The sequence below is a fragment of the Xiphophorus hellerii genome, chromosome 19 (genome assembly GCF_003331165.1).
Source record: "Xiphophorus hellerii strain 12219 chromosome 19, Xiphophorus_hellerii-4.1, whole genome shotgun sequence".
NCBI lineage: Eukaryota > Metazoa > Chordata > Actinopteri > Cyprinodontiformes > Poeciliidae > Xiphophorus > Xiphophorus hellerii.
The window spans coordinates 26,247,526-26,269,589 of record NC_045690.1 but is presented as its reverse complement, the minus strand read 5'-3'; the positions used below and the strand labels follow the sequence as shown (position 1 = coordinate 26,269,589).

At 40.3% G+C, this 22,064-nt stretch overlaps 2 protein-coding genes across 3 annotated transcripts; both read left to right on the top strand.

Moving 5' to 3' along the window:
* Positions 1 to 429: 429 nt before the first annotated feature.
* sec23a (Sec23 homolog A, coat complex II component) lies at positions 430 to 17,202 on the top strand. Of its 2 annotated transcripts, none has more exons than XM_032547338.1 (20): positions 430 to 547; positions 2,642 to 2,894; positions 4,127 to 4,184; positions 4,259 to 4,345; positions 4,426 to 4,662; positions 5,093 to 5,169; positions 6,005 to 6,149; positions 6,224 to 6,382; positions 7,499 to 7,614; positions 8,787 to 8,910; positions 9,002 to 9,082; positions 10,006 to 10,095; positions 12,416 to 12,522; positions 13,373 to 13,526; positions 13,630 to 13,707; positions 13,795 to 13,956; positions 14,535 to 14,621; positions 14,695 to 14,850; positions 16,310 to 16,375; positions 16,450 to 17,202. In XM_032547338.1, the coding sequence occupies exons 2-20, from the start codon at positions 2,674 to 2,676 to the stop codon at positions 16,537 to 16,539; spliced, it is 2,295 nt and encodes a 764-aa protein (XP_032403229.1). In that variant the 5' UTR covers positions 430 to 547; positions 2,642 to 2,673; the 3' UTR covers positions 16,540 to 17,202. The 2 variants fall into 2 exon arrangements, with proteins under 2 accessions (XP_032403229.1, XP_032403230.1); XM_032547339.1 differs by lacking the exon at positions 430 to 547 and adding an exon at positions 585 to 704.
* Positions 17,203 to 18,265: 1,063 nt separating this feature from the next.
* Positions 18,266 to 21,827, top strand: clec14a (C-type lectin domain containing 14A). The gene is made up of 2 exons (XM_032547341.1): positions 18,266 to 18,874; positions 19,850 to 21,827. Exon 2 carries the CDS (start codon positions 19,885 to 19,887, stop codon positions 20,953 to 20,955), a length of 1,071 nt encoding a protein of 356 aa, XP_032403232.1. The 5' UTR covers positions 18,266 to 18,874; positions 19,850 to 19,884; the 3' UTR covers positions 20,956 to 21,827.
* Positions 21,828 to 22,064: the final 237 nt, after the last annotated feature.

Genomic DNA, 22,064 nt, shown 5'->3' with positions numbered 1-22,064 from the left:
CATTGACTTTTTATTCTGATAAAATTTCACCAAGTTTAGCTGTTCTAAGGTTTTTATTAAAGTAATTTATTTTCAAATTCAGAAGTTCACAAAAATACAAGATTATGGTTTTTAAAAAGTTTGGGAAAGCCTCGATGATGATGATGATTATGTAGCTTTGTAAGTCTGAGTGATGATTTAGATTTGAATTAAAAGAAAATGATTTTTTTCCGTTATAAAAAAATACAAATAAACCAGATCTCAGAGAATTGTGGAATTCCACAAATCTGGTTCTACATTTGGTTTAATATGTATACATACATATTTATATATGTGTGTGCGTGTATATATGTGTATGTATATATGTACATACATACATAGGCACATATATGTGTGTGTGTGTGTGTGTGATGTCTTTGGAGCGACGCGGAATGTGGCTCCTCTGTTCCACTCAGAGTGAGACCTCTTCCTTCGCATACCCTCTGTGTCTTGACGTGGCAACGGCTGCCGCCATATTGTTTTGCTTCGTTGTCAGCGCGAGGAGAGGAGCGGCGGATTCGCAGCGGCGGTAAGTTCTGACTTTCTTTTGAAACAGTTTCTCGGCTGCACCCGAGAGATCTTTGGCTTCGCCTGGAACACTTTCTACTCCCGTACGGGCTGCAGCTGCTTCTGGGCAGCCGAAGCGAAGCTGCCATCCACCCGCTGGTAGCAGGAGATGACCTGAGGTTTAAACGGATTGTTTAGCATCTTTGGGAGTCCACATTTATCAGCTGTAAACACGAAACAGACAGTGAACCTTGTGATGTCAGTCAGGCTGAAGACTTGTGCTGTTCTACACACCTTTTGTTTTTATATATAGATATGCTTAAAGTTAATGTGAGCCAAAGTATAACCAAGTCAGTGAAAACTGCCCGCGGGTGTTGGTCGTTCGGTGGGTGGCTGGCTGGCTGGGTGAGGGTTTTACATATTTATAAAATTACAATAAACATATTGAGAGTTGGATAAATAATGATCTGCGAAGTAATTTCCCTGCTGGGATGAATAAAGTACTTCTATTCTATTTAAAGTCTGATCAATAAGCCTGCTGCTGCTGCAACATTCTGTATTTGTTGTCTGAAATCAACAGCAAGCTAACTAGTCTCCAGATGATGTACTCTTTATATGGGTAACGAAATCCAGAAGGCTACTCTATTACTGGGCGGTGGGAGGCTGGAAGTTTTCTATAGGCCCTTAAACTTCTCCACATTTTATCATGTTTCCACCTTAAAGTTCAGTTTATTTTATGCATAATTGTAAAGTGGCCATGAAAATGACACCTGGATTTCTAAACTTTTTGCAAACACAAAGCTGAAAGCTGTGGAATGGATTATGTATTTATTCTGTGAGCCTTTAAGAAACCCAATACCGAAATTTGAGGAAATTATTACTTAATAACAAACCTGTGGGGGATCAGCATTATAATATACCTTATTGTTTTATCAAGTCAATATTCACCAAGATTACATACTCTAAAGGTTTCTTCCCAGTTGGTTTCTTTCCTCTGTCTCCATATGCCTCCGAAGTGGTTGATGTCAAGCCAGTAATTCCTCTCAGTAAGCTGGGATTCCCCAGATGGATAACTCTTTGCCATATATATAAGTCGGGTCGAACTGGAATGTACATGACTGATTTTTACCAGTCTGACTGGATTGCATTGAATTAAATGTAAACTTCTTGATTTGTATTGGACTTGTTGGTTTGGCAAAGTGCTTTGAGATGACAGCTGTGAGTTGGTCCCATATATGTAAATGCTTTGAATAGATTAATACAGACTCCATAGCACACTGGCAGAAAAAGGAATGGGGAGAAAATCCAGTTTCTCGATACACAAGAAGTTTAAAAAAAAAAAAGCTAGAGCTGCACCAATCTGATATTAATATCTGTATTGATCCCAATATTGGGAAAAAATTCTAGATTTGGTATCGATGATAGAATACCCGATCCATAAGTCTAATTTTATGCTTTGTGCTTTGAGTGACATCGTGCTTTGTTATTCATTTTACATAATATTTAGAATTTTAAATTGTAAATAGTCAGCCTTTTATTTTTATTAGTTTCAGTTTCTTTATTGTTTATTTTCCATTAGCTGTTCTACTCCTAATTACACTGACTGAACAAATAAAAGCTGTTTTTCCATGTTGAAGCTAGTGAAGTTATTGGTATATTTCAGTGTGCTGTACTAGTGCAGAGTGAGCAAATTAATTTGTAATTCAGTACATTTACATATGTTTAAAAAAGAAGAAGAAAAGTTTTATGTCGTTTCAGCTGTTTTTGTGTATTGGATTGCATTGGCCGATACTGGGCCTCAGATATTGGTATCTGTAACAGAAGTGAAAAAAAGTGAAGATTTTTGCATTAAAAAAAGCACTAAGCTATTTTTAATCAAAACACAGCAATTCCAAATAAAAACGTGACAACAATCAACTGCACTGATTTAAAACAGGAAAGCAGCAATTCTTCCCACTACATGGAAATTGCGTTGTGATCAATTGCAGAAGAGAAACGAGTCAAAGTTTGACTCTTTAGCGTGTCTTGACTGATGTATTTAACCTTTGAACCCTGACGTTCCACTGAGCATTGTGCTTGTTGTTTACTGTACTCTAAATCTGCCAACCCCCCACAGCTTTCCTGTGACCTTGTGACCCCTGCTTCGACATGGCCACCTTCGCCGAGTACATCGCTCAGAACGAGGAACGCGACGGCGTCCGCTTCAGCTGGAACGTCTGGCCCTCCAGCCGCCTGGAGGCGACCCGCATGGTGGTGCCAGTGGCCGCTCTGTTCACGCCACTGCGGGAGAGAAGCGACCTGCCCCCAATCCAGTACGAACCCGTCCTGTGCAGCCGTGCCACCTGCCGTGCGGTCCTCAACCCACTCTGGTACGCCCTTCCACCTGTGTGTAACTCACCTGTCTGTGCAGAACTTTGTCCCTTGGAGATGCAAATCTTTCAGTGTCCAGCGATTTTGTTTTAATTTTTACTTCTTTTTTTTATAGGGTCACTGTTTAATTCAGTGGATTACTTGAAACATTCTGTTTCAAGTAATAAAATTTTGATTTATTTTGAAGAAGTAAAGTGTCACATAATTAAGAAAACAATAAAATGTCATAATAGTAATCAAACATAAAAAACCAAAACTTCCACGTGCAGTTTGAAGAGGAGTAAGAAGAAAACAAACCCCCAACTGTCTCATCCAAATATGTCCCATACTCTACATATTTATACATCTAATTTTTACTCATGTCATAATTTGTACTCTTTCCTAATTATATTTATTCAATGAATTATGTGACTGACAAGAGGAAAAGTGTCAGGTTTGACACCTATTAAAGACAAATTAAACAAACACAGAAAAGACAAGAGAGTTAGATTCTTTTATCTCGCGAGGAGAACGGATAGAAATGTGTTTCCTGTCACAAATCTCCAACTGCTCTGAAAACACATTTGTCTGCTCCTCTCTTTTTATTACTTTCGGAGTCCCTTTCACAGAGAACACTGCAACTCTAAGGGGTGGGGGCAAAACACTTCATCACTTAGTTGCAGTGCTAATGACAATCACTAACTAAGACACATTGTATCTTGCACTAGATTATTCTGTTCCAGACACAGGGTAGAACAGAGCAAGTTGTACGTCTTCATGGCGACGGTTTTATAGCCATCTAACAGGTCAAGGATGCAGAAGTTTCTGCTGAGCGATAACCTTGTGAAAACGTTTGTCTCTGCTCTTCCTCAGAGAGGAATTCTGAGAAAGGAATCAAAGTAATTCAACAACACAGAAACATTCTTTATGCTAAGATGAAACAAAACAAGTAAAGGCATATAAGACAAGAACATTATAAAGGCACATCTAACAACAAATATTTGATAATAATATATACAATTTACCTAACAAAAAGACAGAGAAAACAAATGGAACATTTATGTAAAACTATTCTATTCTAAGGTGCCATACGGTATCAAATTCCATCTGTTTATATTTTTTTTAAAAAAAGTAGGTTTGTTTGTAACATTTTGTAACTTAAATTGCCAGTAGGTTAGCTTATTCAAAATATATACGTTTTGTTTTTTCTGCGCCTCTACTGTCCCTCTGTCTTCCTCTCCACCTGTTTCAGCCAAGTGGACTACAGAGCCAAGCTGTGGGCGTGTAACTTCTGCTACCAGAGGAACCAGGTGAGTGGGGTCCTGCTGTGGGGACGGGAGAACAGCTATCCAGAGAGACTGACACCCGACCCTCCTCTTCTCAGTTTCCTCCATCCTATGCCGGCATCTCGGAGGTGAACCAGCCCGCTGAGCTGCTGCCTCACTTCTCCACCATCGAGTATGTTGTGCAGGTGAGAAAGCTGCGGCGTGAGACCGACGAGCGGCTCACCTCGCTGCCAGACGCTTGACCAACTGTGTTCTCCGGCACCAGCGGGGCCCTCAGATTCCGCTCGTCTTCCTGTACGTGGTGGACACCTGCATGGAGGACGAGGACTTGCAGGCTCTGAAAGAGTCTCTGCAGATGTCCCTGTCTCTGCTGCCCCCCACCGCTCTGGTGGGACTCATCACCTTTGGACGCATGGTTCAGGTCCACGAGCTGGGCTGTGAGGGGATCTCCAAGAGTTACGTTTTCAGGGGCACAAAGGACCTGAACGCTAAGCAGCTGCAGGTAAATGGGATCCTGGTCATTTATGGTATCGTTTATCATTTATCGTGATAAATTGCTTATCGCGATAAGAATTTTGATTTGTCATTTTCACAATAAATTCCAATTAGTGATATTTAAAACCACCCAGAGCTGTCCGTATTGTCAGGATTCAGAATCAGAATATGCTTTACTGATGCATTTTATGTGACCGTGTCCCAAAGTAGCGTATTACAAATGCTGTGTCATGCTTTAACAGCCATACAGTTACCTAATAAAGTAATAATAAATAGTTCTTTTTGTTATTTTTAGTGTTATGCCCTTAGGTCTCAATCTTTACCTGTCCAGTTTTTGGTCAGCACTCTTTAATCCTTCACAGCAAAACAAAAGAAAAAAGAAAAACAAAGACATGGTTCTATGGCAAACAAAGGATATGATATGAATTTTGTTGCAGGACATGCTCGGGCTAACAAAGCCCTCTGCGGCTCAGGGTCGAGGGCCTCAGACCTCCCAGCAGCCTTTGTCCAACAGGTAAGATCGTTAGAAATACTGATAAGTCGATATCCAGTCTGACCCACCAGCACCAATTTTAGAGGCCGTATGTAACTTTTATAAAATAAGCATTTTTACATATTTATTAAAACTGTCACTATGCCCTATAACATAATATAATATGAGGCAGACAAGCTGTGAAAAATAAAGCTCATCTGCCTCTTCCCTGTGGTCCTACTGCAGAAACAACCAATCAGAGCCAGGAGGCGGGTCTTACCACTGTCAGTCACCCTCCTGTATGCACTGCTCACCCTTGCTCTTTGCTGGGCTACAGCTCCTCCTCCACAACAGAGCCTGCCACGAATGCCAACGCTAGTTAGCATAGCCACCAGTGACGGTGAATTAACAGTTCTCTTGTAAAGTTCAGTTGATTTTCCGTCACTAACACATTGGCAGAAAACCGGTAATCTTGAGTCTGTATTGACTGCACGGGACTGGGTGTAATGGAGAGCGCTAAGACCCAGCCCCTGACTGTGATTGGTTGTTTCTTACCAAGCGTTGTATTTCTGCAGATCGCAGTAGAACCACTGGGAGAAGGAAGAGAAGTTTGATTTTTTATTTATTTTTTTGTCAAATAAAAATAATTTGCCTCATTCTTGTCTCATTCTTTCAGGACATAATGATAATGATATTTATTAACAAATATGTTACTTTTTTTTTTACAAAAATGTAAAAAAAAAATATATATATATTTTTCATAAAAGTTAGATTCTGCAGTTTTAAGTTGTTTGTCACCAGTACTTTTAATATTTTTGTCACTTGATTAAAAGTGTTGTGGCTGTGTGCCGGTCTCTTGTTTCTCTTGTGACTTCAGGTTCCTGCAACCAGTGCAGAAGATTGACATGAACCTGACTGACCTGTTGGGGGAGCTGCAGCGCGACCCCTGGCCCGTCACTCAGGGGAAAAGGCCACTGCGCTCGCTGGGTGTCGCCATGTCTATTGCTGTGGGGCTTCTGGAGGTCAGGGGTCAGCGTTCAGGTCTCATTGTCATGACGACGGCATGCAAAATCTGACAGACTCTTCCTCCATTCAGTGCACTTTCCCTAACACCGGCGCCCGGATCATGACGTTCATCGGGGGCCCGGGCACACAGGGACCAGGGATGGTGGTCGGGGACGAGCTGAAGACCCCCATCAGGTCCTGGCATGACATCGAGAAGGACAATGCCAAGTTCATGAAGAAAGCCACCAAGGTGAGTCACTGCTATGTGTTCATAAAGTCAAAAATGTCTTTTTATTGAGTCAAATGTCATTAGTGATGCAGTTTCCTATAATCATTTACAGTAGTTTAAAGAAATAACCTTCAATAATCACAGCACAAAGTCTGAAGAGATGATAATAAGACAACTAATTATTAGGCTCATTTTAAAAGTATTTAGAATTTTTGAATTCTATGTCTTTTGTGTCTATTATTACACCATTTATAATATTTTATTGCTTTTGTATTTAATTGTTTTTATGAATTCTGTACAGCACTTTGGTCCCTCTGATGATGGAAAATGCTTTATTCAAGTACAATTCAAATTCAAAAATACTTAATTGGTCACAAAAACGAAACGAAATCTGGTCGTAACTCATATTAATTCAAATTGTAAAGAAAACTGGAGGTGTCTTGGTGTGGGACAGCATCTCCCTCTCTGGAAACATGACATTCTGCAGCCAGAATCAAAAGGCTTTATAAGGCAGCCGTTGAACCAAGGAACAACATACCAACTGGCAGACTGCAAAAACAGTCTTAACAAATAGATTAGTTCACTTTAAACTCACAAGGAGTTTACAAGGAACTTTTTAAACAAGACATAAGAGGTTGTTTTAAGTCAGTTTCTTATCAGTAATAAAAATCTACTAGTCCCACTCAAGGATTTTTTCACCTATAACATGGGAAAAATGTCTTGTAAGTTAATAAATCTGCCTATCTAACTAGTACTTTTTATATCAATATTCAAGAATTATTTACTTAAAACAGTCTCTTGTATTTAGTTGAAAAGTTGTTTGTGAGTTAGTTTAGTCTTATTTCAAGGGTGTCAAGATTTTGTGTCGTTGCAGTGTGGACAGGATTTGGTATTTCATTGGTTCAACCCGCCTGCTCAGCTCTGCTGCTCAACCAATAGACATGTTTTCCTCACTGTTTAAAATCAAATGAACCAGCTCTCTCTCTGTATAATATTAACTGCCAAAAGGCATTGTCATAGTACAGAAATAATCGACCAAACACTAAATCTGTTTTACTGGAGGTGTGAAGTTGCATTCCAGCAGCCTCGGGTTAAACCTCTGCGTCTAAACTGTGTGTGTTGATCTGTGTGTCGCAGCATTTCGAGGCTCTCGCTAACAGAGCTTCCACTAATGGCCACATCATCGACATATACGCCTGCGCTCTTGATCAGACGGGTTTGCTGGAGATGAAATGCTGCCCCAACTACACAGGGTAAACACACACGCCTGGATGTCTGTTGTAGGGACCCTCCGTGTCACAATACCCCCCCAAAAAAACAACAAAAAAAACACTGATCCATGTCCAGGCCTAAAACCTAGCACTCAGTCTGTCTCTGCAGCCGAGGTTTTGAAAGGGGAAAACAAATAGCTGCTTGAACAATATGGAATGTTATAACATTAAAATCATACACAAATTATGATTATTATTATTATTATTATTATTATTATTATTATTATTATTATTAACGAATTTTCCCTTTGCATCACAATATAGGCTGTTTTTATTCTAATATTATTATTATTAATATTGTTGTTAGGGACACACAGATCCACTTTTTTCACCTCCAATACCTGAAGTATGACATCAGCTGATTCCGATGTGATACAGAAAACAGAGCTGAACCGACGATTTTTCTTTTTTAAAAAACAAAAAAGCAAATATAAATGTACTGAATCGTAAATGTATTTGCTAACTCTGCACCAGTACAGAACATTGAAATACACCAATAGCTTCACTAGCTTGGTCAAACATGGAAAAACAACTTTCATTTGTTCAGGAGTAGAGTAATGGAAAATAAATAATCAAGAAATTGAAACTGACTAAAACAACAGGTTAACTACTTGGCCAAAACAAATAGTCACAAACCTTCTTTGAAATGGTCCAGAAAGAACAATTAGGAATTCTAAATATAATGTAAAATAAATAATAAAGCATGATGCCATTCATAGCACAAAGCAAAGCATTAGACTGAATAGATCTGCTCTTATGGATTGGACACATTGTCTGTTACCCGATCCAAAATTGTTTTCTGTTATTAATATTGGGTAGGTGCATCTCTAATCAAATTGCTTTCATGCTGATTGAAGGTTCTCCACATGTTTGTGGTCATAAAGTTGAAGCAGTTTGAGTACTTTTACAGGGCATCATAAACTGACTGTGTATAGGAGAACAAAATATATACATTTCCTAAATTAGCACATTTGTAGCATTTTTTAATTGCTTCTTTGTTTTGGTAATAATTATTGTAACTTCTGTAACAATTTAGTACACTGCCCACTATCTTTGTAGCGTTCTGGAAGACATTTTGAATGTAGTTGGTTGCTTGTACAAATGGTTATAAGAATTTATTTTATTTTTTGTCAATGTTTTTTCTGTTTGGTCAGAGGATACATGGTGATGGCCGACTCCTTCAACACGTCTCTGTTCAAACAAACCTTCCAGAGGGTTTTCACCAAAGACGTCCAGGGATCTTTCAAGATGGCGTTTTCTGCCACACTTGAGGTCAAGGTATGAACCAGAAAGCCAACAGGAGGCAGCAGAGCTCTTCCCCGGCTCGTCTGTTCCACGCACTAATGAATGTTGCTCTGTCCTGCTGCAGACATCCAGAGAGGTCAAAGTGTGTGGAGCGATCGGCCCCTGTGTGTCTCTGAGCGCAAAAGGACCCTGTGTGTCTGAAAACGTAAGAGTCACTGCCACCACTTTATCACACTGCCCCCTACAGGCGCACACAGGAACAACAGAGTGAAATGCTCTCATTATCAAACGTGCACACATTTTCAGCTTAGATTCTGTCAGGTATGAACACATCCCACAGCAGGTCTAGGATTTTATTTTAAGTTAAGTCAGGAGAACATTAAGCTGAGATCCGTCCTCATGTGCATATATTTGTTTTCTATCAGTTTACATTACAGATTAACTATGACTGGCATTGTTTGGAGACTCTATTTGTGTCCAGTAATCTTTATAATCCTCATCTAACTGGATGTTTGTGCTGGTTTGTGCAGCAACAATTTTTGTTTGTGTTGCTTTGGGTTTAAACAGCTGGTATTGTTTTAATTTTAGTAAAAGTGGGGTGGGGGCTGGTTGACCCTTTGAACTTTAAACTTTCATTAATATCTTCAAAGCTGAAGCAGCACAAACAAAACATTTTTCTGTACAAACCAGCACAAATGTAGTCAAGCTGATTCACACCAATTTTGTCTGATTTGAAGAAGGTGGGGTCGGGGGTCTGGTTGACCTTTCATGACCTCTGGAAACTTTTCTTCATATCTTTAACATGATAGCAGCACAAAAAATGTTTTTGCTGCACAAATGTAGCACAAACATTTGACACCAATTTTGTCTGATTTGAATTGAAGAAGGGGGAGGGGCCAGCTTCACTCAGGTGAAGGAGGGTCCTAGCGCTGCCTCTTACAGATGCTGCTTGAATTGGTGGGAAAACCCCTCCCCCCAAAAGAAAAAACAAGAATTCAGTTACTGCCCACTCCTATGTTTTACCCCTGCTCACTAAATAATCTGTTTGACGGATAAATCTTCTCAGTGCCGTGTAAACGGTCTGAAAGCCATGTAATGTTGTCAACGCTGTGAACCTTCTTATTTCAGGAGATCGGGACGGGAGGAACCTGCCAGTGGAAGATCTGCGGTCTGGATGCCAGCACAACGCTGGCTCTTTACTTCGAGGTCGTGAACCAGGTATGTACACCTAGCCTCTATCCAGAACCCGGAGAACACTGAGGACAGTTTTAACTTCTACACTAACCCTAAACTAGGGCTACATGATATTACAAAAACATGTGATATGCAAAGATATTAGTGGATATCACAATAATGATATAGCTTGGGATAAATAAACTTGAAATTAAAAAGGCTTCCTGTCTTTCTGAGTTAGGTTCACAGCCAAAACAGGCCAAAGATAATGAGTAGTCTAACCAGCTATTAAAGACAAACAAACATAATCATTTCCAACTCAACCATAAGGTTTTATTGGAGTGATTGTGTCTGTCTGACTAGTGAGGTTCTGGCTAGTTTCTAGTTCTAGTTTCTTATTGACTAATTCATTATTATTAGATGGACTTTTATTGATCTTGATGAAGAAACCTGATGTAGAAGTTATTGACTGAGATACTCCAGTTCTGTCATAGTGTGGAGACTTCATAAATGATCAAAGAGAAATAAATCTTTTAGATTTCTCACAATGTTATTACAATGTTTGATGTCACAATTGTCTTGTTTGCTCATATTATGCAGCTGTAAAAATGAGCATAAAAACTTGAGTTTTATTTGATTCTTCTGCATTTTCTTTTGTTTGGTAAACAGTCTGGAACCGTTCAGTATATTCTTGGCTCAGATATGAAACTGTAAGAACAGAGTTTTGTTGCTAGCCTACTCTCGAAAAGAATGCATTTGTGAATCTCGTTATCATGTCCTAAAATAACCAGCAGATGGCAGCACAACACTGCAAATTCTAGTTCAAAATGTTGTGACGTTACAGATGGGAGTTAGTTTATGGTTTTATTAAAGACATTCACTGACCTGCTCTGGTTAGATTCTTAATTTATACATAATACATAATACATAATCTCTTGTGACTTAATTAAATCACAAGTGCAAAGTTCATATATATGTAAGCAGATTATTCCATTATTCATGCTTTATAACTTATATGGTGCCTTACAAATATGATCCACATGTCAGCAAATTTGAATTTGACACAAACTCCACCATCCCTTTTCTTAGCAGTTCAGATTTAGATGAATAATTATTAGAAACTGTATAGTCCATACATTTATCTCTAACATGCTACTCGCATCTAGTTTCCTCTTAATTAATTAATTTTTATTTGTTTTGCAATATTATAGCTTTGATTCTTCTTCAGTTAGTAGAAACAATCACCTAATTAGTTCTTCTTGCTTGAAGAACTAATTAGCCGTGGCGTGTTCACTCACCAGAAAGGTAAAAATAAAATTTCTGAGGGTCAGACAAGCCGATAATTGGTTAAGTTTGGCTGCATGAATCACGTCGGTCAGCCTCCGACGTGGGAGTTTCAGTTGATTGAGTGGTGGCATGGAGTGTGGTCAGGTCGACAGACTTCTGGAAAGGCTGCTGAGGAAACATCCCAGACCACAGCTGATGTAATTTGTCCAGACTTTGTTGCACTGCTGATTTGTATTGTATCTCCTGGACTCAGAGAAAAGTGGATTATTAAAAACAGAATAAGATGAACTTTTTTTTTTTTTTTTTTACTTTGGTAGGTGTTTTAAAGGGGCAGTATTGTGTGACTTCCAGGACGCATAGTAACAGTTACTGAATAGCACAATCAAAAACTGCAGACTAACTTCAGGTTCTTTTTAAGAGCTCCTGGTATCATTTCCAGAAAAGGGACTTTGCAGGGAATAAAAAAAAAATAATAATCTTGCTTGTACATGTAACTCATTGTTTTCTCAGAGTTACAGGCTCTTGTGATGCTTTTTACTGGGAATGTTTCAATCAAAGCCCAGAGAGATGTGAAGGCCGATCAATGCAGTTGATTTCCACTAGAAATCTAAACATTGAGAGTTTTGGTTTTTGGCTGATACCGTTGATAAGCTTCATCTGGGTAAACATGGGTTGTTGAGAAAAGGAGAATTATGCAGCCCTTTTGATTTAGTTGGATTTTTTTATACTTCATTTTACAACATAAGCATACATGAAGCAAACTTCCAATTTCTTCTGCTTTGTTTTTGTGAAATTTACTATAAATACATTTTTTGTTGTTCCTTTTTTCTATGCAAAAGCCTTTTGATGTACTGTGATCAGTAAGCATTGTCCAAGAAGCAAACAACGTTGGTCAGAGTTCACCTAAATACAAACTGTGCAAGTTTTTGAAACACACGGAAAATTGTCTTGATTATCCATGGTGCAAAACCCACATGGTCTGAGTCACGTACTAATCGTCCTCTTGACCCACCTGAGTGCTGCCACCGGACGATCCCTCCCAGCAGATTACTGATCTTCCTGCTTCTGGTTCTTACAGCACAATGCTCCAATCCCTCAAGGTGGCCGGGGAGCCATCCAGTTCGTCACGCAGTACCAGCACTCCTCAGGGCAAAGGCGCATCCGAGTCACCACAACTGCAAGAAAGTATGATAACGCAGCTGCACTCTGTGCTCTTGTCTCCATCTCATATCATATTAAAATGTATAGTTCCGTCTAGAGATGCACAGATCCCATATCACTGTCCGTATCAGTCCTGATATCGAAACAATTTTAGATCGGGGATCGGGGACGATGTGCCCTATCCATAAGGACAGATCTGTTCTGTCTAAGTCTGCGCTTTGTGCATATTATTTATTTTACATTATACTTTGAATTCCTAATTTGTTAGTTTTATTTTTTGCATGTTTGACCAAGGCAGTCAACCATTGTTTTTTGCAGTTTCTTTGTTATTCATTTTCCATTGGCTGTTCTACTGCTAACACTGACTGGACAAATGCAAATTGTTTTTCCATGTTTGACCAGCTGGTGAAGCTGCTGTTGTAGTTCATTGTGCTATACTGCTGCAAAGTTAGCAAATAACATTTTAATTCAGCACATTTATGTCTGTTTAGCAAAAAAAGAAATGTTTTAAGTCAGTTCCGCATTATTTTTCTGTATGGAATCAGTATTGGCCGATACTAGACCTCAGATATCGGCGTAGGAAGTGGATCGGTGCGTCCCTAGTTCTGTCCTGACATGAGTGAAGCATGGTAACTGAAACATTGGAAATCTGATAACATACCAATGTTACATGACATCATATCTATATTTGTATGTTGATAGACAAGAAAATATGTTTTAAAAACTAAAGAGCTTCAGTCTCATTCAGATGCGACAGAAATTAAGAAGCCGTCATGAAAATATTCTTTTCTTGCATCCTTTAGTCGCCCACATCCAAATTTCCAAGTGTTGTGCGTTGTGTACATGTCTATTTACAGCGTTATGTTTCTTTCAGCTGGGCTGATGCTCAGACTCAGATCCAGAGCATAGCGGCATCGTTCGACCAGGAGGCGGCAGCCATCTTGATGGCCAGGTTGGCGGTTTACCGGGCAGAAACGGAGGAGGGACCTGATGTGCTTCGATGGTTGGATAGACAGCTGATCAGACTGGTAGGAAACAGTGACTACATAATAACACATTTGAAACACTTTTGAATACACTATGAAAAAATCAACAAGATTTAACCTCTTGTGGCTCGATGTTTGTGTGCAGTGTCAGAAGTTTGGTGACTATCACAAGGACGACCCCAACTCCTTTAGATTTTCTGAGACGTTCTCCCTCTATCCTCAGGTGACCTGCATGTCGCCCTAACCGTCACCGCCCAGCTGTTCTGTCCTGCTTTCCCTAAATGTTGTTTTTTCCCCATCTTTTTTCCAGTTCATGTTCCATCTGCGGCGCTCCCCGTTCCTGCAGGTGTTCAACAACAGTCCTGATGAGAGTTCCTATTACCGACACCATTTCAACAGGCAGGACCTGACCCAGGCCCTCATCATGATCCAGCCTGTGCTGTATGCCTACTCCTTCAACGGCCCACCTGAGGTAACGAGCCTCACAGTTTAACGTTAAAACCAAGTTTTCATTATGTCCCTCAAAGGCCTCTGTACTGTTTCCCACATATCTGTCAATATGATAAACTTCCAGATGATAGTTATTATTCTTGAGTCCTTTTTGGGCTGTAAATCATGTTATAATGTTATGTAATCATCAAAGACGTACGTGAAGTTGTTTTTTGACTCTTTCATGCATGTTTGAGAAATCCTTTCATCTCCATGGCAACCGTTCAGCTGTGCAAGACGCCTGAATGGATCTAGCGCCGCCTTTGAGGCGGAGCTCCTCCTCCCTCTCCTGATTCTAACAGGACATTTTTCAACTGGAAAAAAATTGGTCTTGATTTTAACAGTCCGGTTGCACAGACTGTCTCCTTGTGGACGGCTTTCATTCCACCTCACCCCCTGCAGGGAGCGCTGTGAACAGGGAGCTTTCATGTTGTCGACCTGCTGACTGATAAGAGGATGTGTGTGTGTGTGTGTGTGTGTATGTGTGTGTGTGTGTGTGTGGGTGTGTGTGTGGGTGTGTGTTTGTGTGGGTGGGGGTGGGTGTGTGTGTGTGTGTTTCAGCCGGTGCTCTTGGACAGCAGCAGCATCCTGCCGGACCGAATTCTGCTGATGGACACCTTCTTCCAGATCGTCATCTACCACGGAGAGGTACGAGCTAATTGGAGGAGGTGTGTGTGTTAGCTCTAGAATAAATGTGTGTGTAAGCGTCTGTCTCTTTCAGACTGTGTCTCAGTGGAGGAAGGCTGGCTACCAGGACATGCCTGAGTACGAAAACTTTAAGCACCTCCTCCAGGCTCCAGTGGACGACGCTCAAGAGCTGCTGCACACTCGCTTCCCCATGCCGAGATACATCGACACGGAGCACGGCGGCAGCCAGGTGGGGGCGCTGTCGCACGCCTGCTTTTCACTCACTCAGACACACAGCAAACACAGGCGTTCAAGGTCACGAAGGAACCAAAAGAAAACCTTTTGAAATGATTATAAATGAACAAAGATAAAATCAAAATTTCTGAAAAATAAAGCTTTTCTTCCACTGATTAATAATAAATAAAATAAAAATAATAAAAAGTAAAGAAACTGTTTCTCACCACCCTGCTGAATCCAGTCAAGTTTATTTTTTATAGAACATTTCAGCAACAAGGTAGTTCAAAGAGCTTCACATGATAAAAATATAACACAGTAAACAATTATGAAACAAGCTACAAACATTACATTTTGTTAAATGCCCTCATCAAGAAAAATAATGATCAAATATATGAATCATCGTTTTAGTTACTGTTAATCAAAAGACACTCTAAGCAGGTGGGTTTTTAAGCTTTGATTTAAAATAACTCAGTATTTCAGCTGTTTTGTAGTTTTCTGAAACTTTGTTCTAGATTAGAGGAGCATAAAACTGAGCGCTGCTGCTGAATGAAGCCAGATTTTGATTCTGAATGAAGCCAGATTTTCTGGAACGTATTCAGTTGCTTCAGAACGTGAAATAAAAATAAAATAAAACCCTGGCAATGTTGGTTTGTTCACGAATGTCCAGAATGTCGTAAAAACAACTGGAAAAAAATGCAGAAATATGAGTCTGAAAAATTTGTCAAAGACCAGATTCCCATTGATTGTGTTCCATAAGCGACCTGTTCTCTTATGGGATTACGGTTGTTATAGTTAGCTAAAACTAACAAAAGCTGAAATTGAGAAAACATTTTAGTTAACTGAAATAAGTAAAAATGGCAATTAATGTGGAAAACCTACAACTAACTGAAATTATATTGTCGTTTATGAAACTACCTAAAGAGAATACTGGAATTATAGCTCTAATATTCTTCGTTTTTGGTGTTTATGAATCTATTTATTTTTCAAACTGATGTGAAATATATTACTGCACTCCATATTCCTTTTGGCCGCCAACACAAGTCCGCAAAATAGCAACAGGAAATGTTGGGAGAAAACACCAGTCAATTGTTTAATAATTGAAAATGAATTATTAAAATTGAATTTTGAAAATGGTTTCTTCTGTTGAGTCTTCGTTTCCCAAATTATGGATACATAATCACAGTGCAACACTTTGACCTTTTTAAATTCTGCACCTAAATATTAACCAAAATATTTAAAAAAAACTAAAACTAGTTTAGCAAAGACCAAGTTAAAACTAAACAATATTTAATTAATAAATAATAAAAAAACAGCAAACACACTTTAAAAACTAATTAAAACTAACTGAGCTAGACAAAGAAAAAGTCACAACAAAATAAAACCAGTCTATAACGAAGAACCCAGAACTGTTCTGACCCGGTGGGATCTGTGTGATGGAAACACCCTGAGCAGAACCTTCTGTATGTTTTTAGGCTCGTTTCCTGCTCTCTAAGGTCAACCCTTCTCAAACTCACAACAACATGTACGCCTGGGGACAGGTAAGGACCCCGTCGGCGACCTTTGACCTCAGCCGATCAGACAAAATGCTGACAGGGTTTGTTTTTTTGCACAGGAGTCCGGGGCTCCCATCCTTACTGACGACGTCAGCCTGCAGGTGTTCATGGACCACCTGAAGAAGCTGGCCGTCTCCAGCGCCGCCTGACCCCGTCTGACCCCGCCTCGTGCATGCGTTCGCTGCCTGAACCGAGCAACAAGCACCCCGTTTCCGTCAGTGTTACTTTCAGTAGCAGGTCCAGGATATTTCCACTCGTTAGTTTGTTTTCGTTTTGCCGCAAAGTCACATGGCCGCTCCTGCGCCGGTCAGTAAAAGTTCTCATCTAATCTAAACCCGAGCAGGTCAGGACCGCGCCTGCAGAGCGGTAAGCAGCTCTGGTGTCTTTCTGCGTGTCAACTTTGCTTCACCTGAATGTTACAAACATTTGAAGTAAGACTTTTAAAGAGTCTGCCAGCGTGACATCCAACCAAAACTCCAACCGTAACCTGTGAGCAGCTTCAAAACCAGCTTGGAATCTTTGCAATGAATGTATTGCTGGTTTATATTTCCATATTTGACTAATTTCACAAACATTCAAGCAGCTGCTTCATAGTAAACATTCAGCCGCAATCCCCCCGTCCCCTTGTTTTGGTTCTACAGTGTTTGTTTCTATTTATGTGAGCCAGTTTATCGTCTTCTCCTCGACTGGTTTCTTTAAAGAAACCGTTTCCAATTCAAAAACTAAGAGTTTTGCCCAGGCAAGTGAATGCATGTATTCCTGTCATTCTGTCTGTTTCATGTTTGCAGTAAAGCTGTGCTGTGGAGAGCCCACTGATGTCTGTGTTTTCCTTCAGATTTAGCCCAGGAAATGAAAATGGTCATGAGATGAAAGGTAAAGCTGCACTGCCCCCTTCTGGAATCTAAAGACAACACCTGAATCCCATTTCCAATAATGAATCCCTCTTTAACTTTGTCACCTAATTCTGGAACATAAACATAAGTAACATCATTTGTTGCTATATATGTTGTGAACTGTTCTAGTGGTTATCAATTTTTGTATTTTTTTTTTCTTTTGGCAAGGCAATTTTATTTGACTTTAGTTTCAGCGACCAGGCTGATCAAAGTGCTTCATATGATTACAATGAAAAATAAAACAACAAACGAGCAAAATGGAAAATCATTACATCACAGTGGTAAAGTAATGGAAAAATGATGATGGACTGAAAAACAGACCACAGTCCGATGTTCCAGTTAACTTGTGTATCAAAGGCGACTTTAAAACATCTGGAGCTGCTTAACTTATTCCTGATAACCTTCCATACTTGACCATCAAGTTCCATCCATGCTTGATGGAACTTTGCGTTTTCTCTCTACCCGAAACTCCTGAAGAACAGTCACTTTACGAATAGCTAAAAAATAAATAAATAAAGGCTGTGGGCTAGTTAAAGTCCAAATATAAACCTCATTCAGTTTCCCTCCGGAAAAACCCTCCACGTTTTTCTGGTCTTTCATATTTAATTCCAACAAAACACACTGAAGTTTGTTTTGGCCGTCTTCAGTCGCTCCAACTGTGCTCCTGTATGCTGATGCTGTTTACCAGTTTTGCTATGATGTCAGAGCCCTGTAGCTTTCAGAGCGCCAAGTGTCAACACGCCCATTACATTTCTAACCATGAGAAAACCTTTGTCAGAAACGGCTTTCCCCTCCACGGCCGTACTTCCTGTCATTCTTTGCACAGCGCCGCCTGGAAATGCCTAAGTCACCACTTACCCTATCGGCTTCCCTGCGCCTTTCCACTGTTTGTTCAAATCCGAGCTGTGAGCAAGTTTGAAGAGAATAAAAACGCTGATAAGACGTGTCCTCTATAGTGTCCCGAGACTCAGAACGGGAAAGTTGCCGTAAAACCGATTTGTTTGCACTTCTACACGCGGCATCTCATTAACACCATCTATTAGTGGACACGTCCTTTGTTAAACCCATGTGTTAAAAAGCAACGGAACAGGTGTACCTAATAAAGTGGCCACTGGAATTGAGAAACTCCCACCTGCTGCTGTCACATGTCCACTTCCCAGGATTACTTCAGCTCAGAAAATACTAAATCGCAAGCTGAGGTTTTGGTCTGAATGTCTCAGAGTTTTTCAATCTGATTAGTTGATGGTGCAGGAAAACAGCTGACCATATCAAGACCCAACACACTTCCTGTCCAGGAGGAGACAGAGGGACGCTACGGGGGGTGCTGGGTGGGAGGGAGTGAAGCCAGCAATTTGCCAGCACAGCTACTGTGAAGGAGGAACCGGAGGAAAGAAATAAGAGGTCAACTGGAAGACGTGGAAAGAAAGAAGATATTTTTTTTTTCCAGAGTCAGGAGGACAAAACTGTAAAGAGTGGAGGAGACAACAGCAGCTGTCCAGGGAAGACTATAACCTGAGAACAAACAGAGCAGAAAGAGGGAGAGGAGGAGGAAAAGAAACGACTGAATCAAAACCTGGACGAGTAACTAACGGTAAGAGAGACCAATTAACCAGACGGAAAACAGATTCATTTATTTCTGGGCGGTTGTTTTTTTTTGTTGTTGTTTTTGGTGACATCTTCTTAGTAAAATTTCAGCTTAGAAAAACTTTTACATTGACACAAATAGCATGAAGAAATGATGTAAAGTGAGTGTGAAAGTTGAAATATTTGTTGCTTTTAGAAACTGATCACCCAGTCCAAACATCTTAAACTCAAATTCAGCCAATCTGACCGGAGATCCACGGCAGGAAAATCTACAGACAAGATCCTTTATAGAAAAAAGTAAAAAGAGCTCAAATTCTAAAGTTTACAAAGAAGAATAGGCAAACATTTCAGTCTAATTAAGAATAAAGGTCTGTGTGTTATTCATTTAGTGAGTAGTTACTGAAATAAATTTCAATTAAACACAATTAAATTCAATTGATCATTTCATGATAAATTCCATGACTATACATCCTCATGGAAATAATTGACTTCCAAGAAGAATAGGCTGATTGTCAAACTGGTTTGTTTGCCCTCAGTTAAACTGCTTGTGGCAGATGACCGTTCGGACTGAGCCAGGTTCTGCTTCTGCTGGAGGTTTCTTCCTGTTAAAGGGAACGTCTTCCCACCCTGGCTGCATGCTCAGTACAAGGGATTGCTGTCTGGATTCTGTTGCTTTGTTCTCGTAAAGGAGGTCTCTGTACAATCTGTTGGGTTTCCTTACATAGAATTTTTTTTTTTTTAGCTAATTTAAATAATGAATTGAACTTGATGCTCTGTTTGATGACTAGAATCAATCAGAATGTGTATGTTTGTTTGAACTGAAATAACTTTTTTTTGTAAAGTGGCTCAAGTTAAATTGTGCCATATAAAAAAATCTGGATTAAAATGAAATTGTTGTGAATAAAACTGCGGGAACAAATTGGCCAATTATTCTATTCCTGACCATCACGGCTTTAATTAATAATATTGCTTATTTTGACAGTGACATCATCACCAAAGGGGGCGGAGCTTGAGGAAATGGAATTTTGGCTCTGCTGCTGGTGGAGTTCCCTTTGGATGGTTGTCTTCCTGCTGAGAAATGTCTCCACCGACTTGTCCTCACACCCCCAATACAGTCTGAGCAACAGCAAAGCTTCCTTTGACCAGGCCATGATGAACTGCCGTCCTGGTGTTCTGCCCTCTGTGGCCACCCAGCAAGAGCGCCAGGAAATACTTCAGCTTCTCAGCAAGTCAAAGCCATTTCAGGAAAATATCACCGTCTGGGTCGGGCTGAGGAAGTCTAAACACGAATGTAGTACTGATGGACAACCTCTGAGAGGATTCAAGTGGGTAGAGAACGGTAACCAGGCCAGCGCCATCAACTGGCTGGAGGAGCCGAAGCTCACCTGCACAGGGCTATTATGTGGGGCTCTGAGGCAGCAGCAGGTCCAGTCAGAAGTTACTTGGGGTTTAATTCCCACCAGCTGTAAAAGCCTCTACCATTTCATCTGCAAAGGGAGCGATGCGCATACGGAGCTACAGCTGAAAACGAGCCCGACAACATCAAAACCCGACTCGACAACGTTCCGTCCCAACGTCCCAACGACATCAGAGCCAGAATCCTGTGAGCATTCCAAAAACCCCAAGCATCCCAGCATTCGCTTCCTGATGGCTGATTCCAGCGACGGCAACAAAGTCCTGGTTGAGTGTTGGTCTGCCATAAAGTTAGACCTGTTCTGCTCAGGAGTTCCTGCTGTTTGGCGAGTGCTGGATGGCTCCCCCGCTAATTTCAGCATCATCTGCCAGAAGTGTGAAGAAGGCTTCCAGAAAGACAGCTCAGGCTTCTGCGTTGACGTGGATGAATGCAGCACCGGGAACCCCTGCCAGCACACCTGCCAGAACACCGAGGGTTCCTACAGGTGTGTCTGTGCCGATGAACAGGACTCCTCATGTGAGGAGGTAGCACCAGCTACATCTGACAAGAAGTCACTGTCACACATCCTGATCCCCGTACTGGCTGTGGTTGCTGTGCTGCTGGTGATACTGGTAATCGTTGGCGTGGTGAAATGCTGTTTAAAGAGGCGCAAGAAGATGAAGACCAAACCATAAACAACAAGGAGTCCTGTGTATGCCACTGAAGACGTGTTAAAGAGCTGTTTGATTTGGGGTATTATGTAAAATCAACCTTTTTTGAGCTTGTGATGTGATTCCCTCATCAAAAACATACCTGGAGTATGTTTTTGATGCTTTGATTCTTTCACGCATCTTTGAGAAATCCTTGAATCTCCCATTGCAACCATTGGGGTTGTATAAACACTTGCTCTCACAAAGTGCTATCTAAGTTCCTCATTGAAGCTACAACCCCCAACCAAGCTTCTGCTCTACAGAGCACCCTTCCCCTACTCAACTCCTCCAGACTAGTGGCAGCAGCAATTAGCAAACACCTGGTGGAACTGGGAGCCTGCTGAACTCATCATACGAACTACTAAGTGCAACGCTACAAAGAACGGTTGTAAACGGCACAGTGGAGGAGTATTTTTATGATGACTTCTTGTAGGTTTAGTATTGGAAAGAGCAGGAGCTTCTTAAAGAGACAGAGGTATTAAATTGCAAAGCTAAATTTCTTTTCAAGTCATATTTGATATATACAGCATTCTGACAGTAACAGTTACTTGATTGTGCTGTAAGATGGCACTTTGTGCCTGAATAAAGCCTCTTCAAATCTTAAGGAATTACAAATTATAACTTTAAAATCATCTTACCTAATAACTTCTCCCTTGTTGGTATGAACTGGAATGATTTTATTGTATATTTCTCTGTAACTGGATCTGAAATGGGGGAATTAAAAATAAACTAGATTGAAACTGAATTGTTTTGAACCGTTGTAAAAAAAAAAAATAAAATAAGAAAAGCAGCACTCAGGTAAATTTATCTGTAATTGTGATTTATTTGTTAAATAAAGATTTGCTTTTAAAGCCTTCTATTGCATCTCAGATTCTTTCTGCTCAGTTTCTCCAACAGTCAAAAAGAAAGGACAGTTTTCCTCATAACATCTGTTGGACTTCATTCATTTTTGTCTCTGTGCTCCTCCAGGTCCATTAACCAGTTTCAGGACCCGACCAGAACCTCCCAGTGTAAATTACCTTGAGAAATAATGAGATTTGGTTATATAAAAAAACAGGCTGTAATGCCGAAAAATGATCAAGTGTTACAAGCCA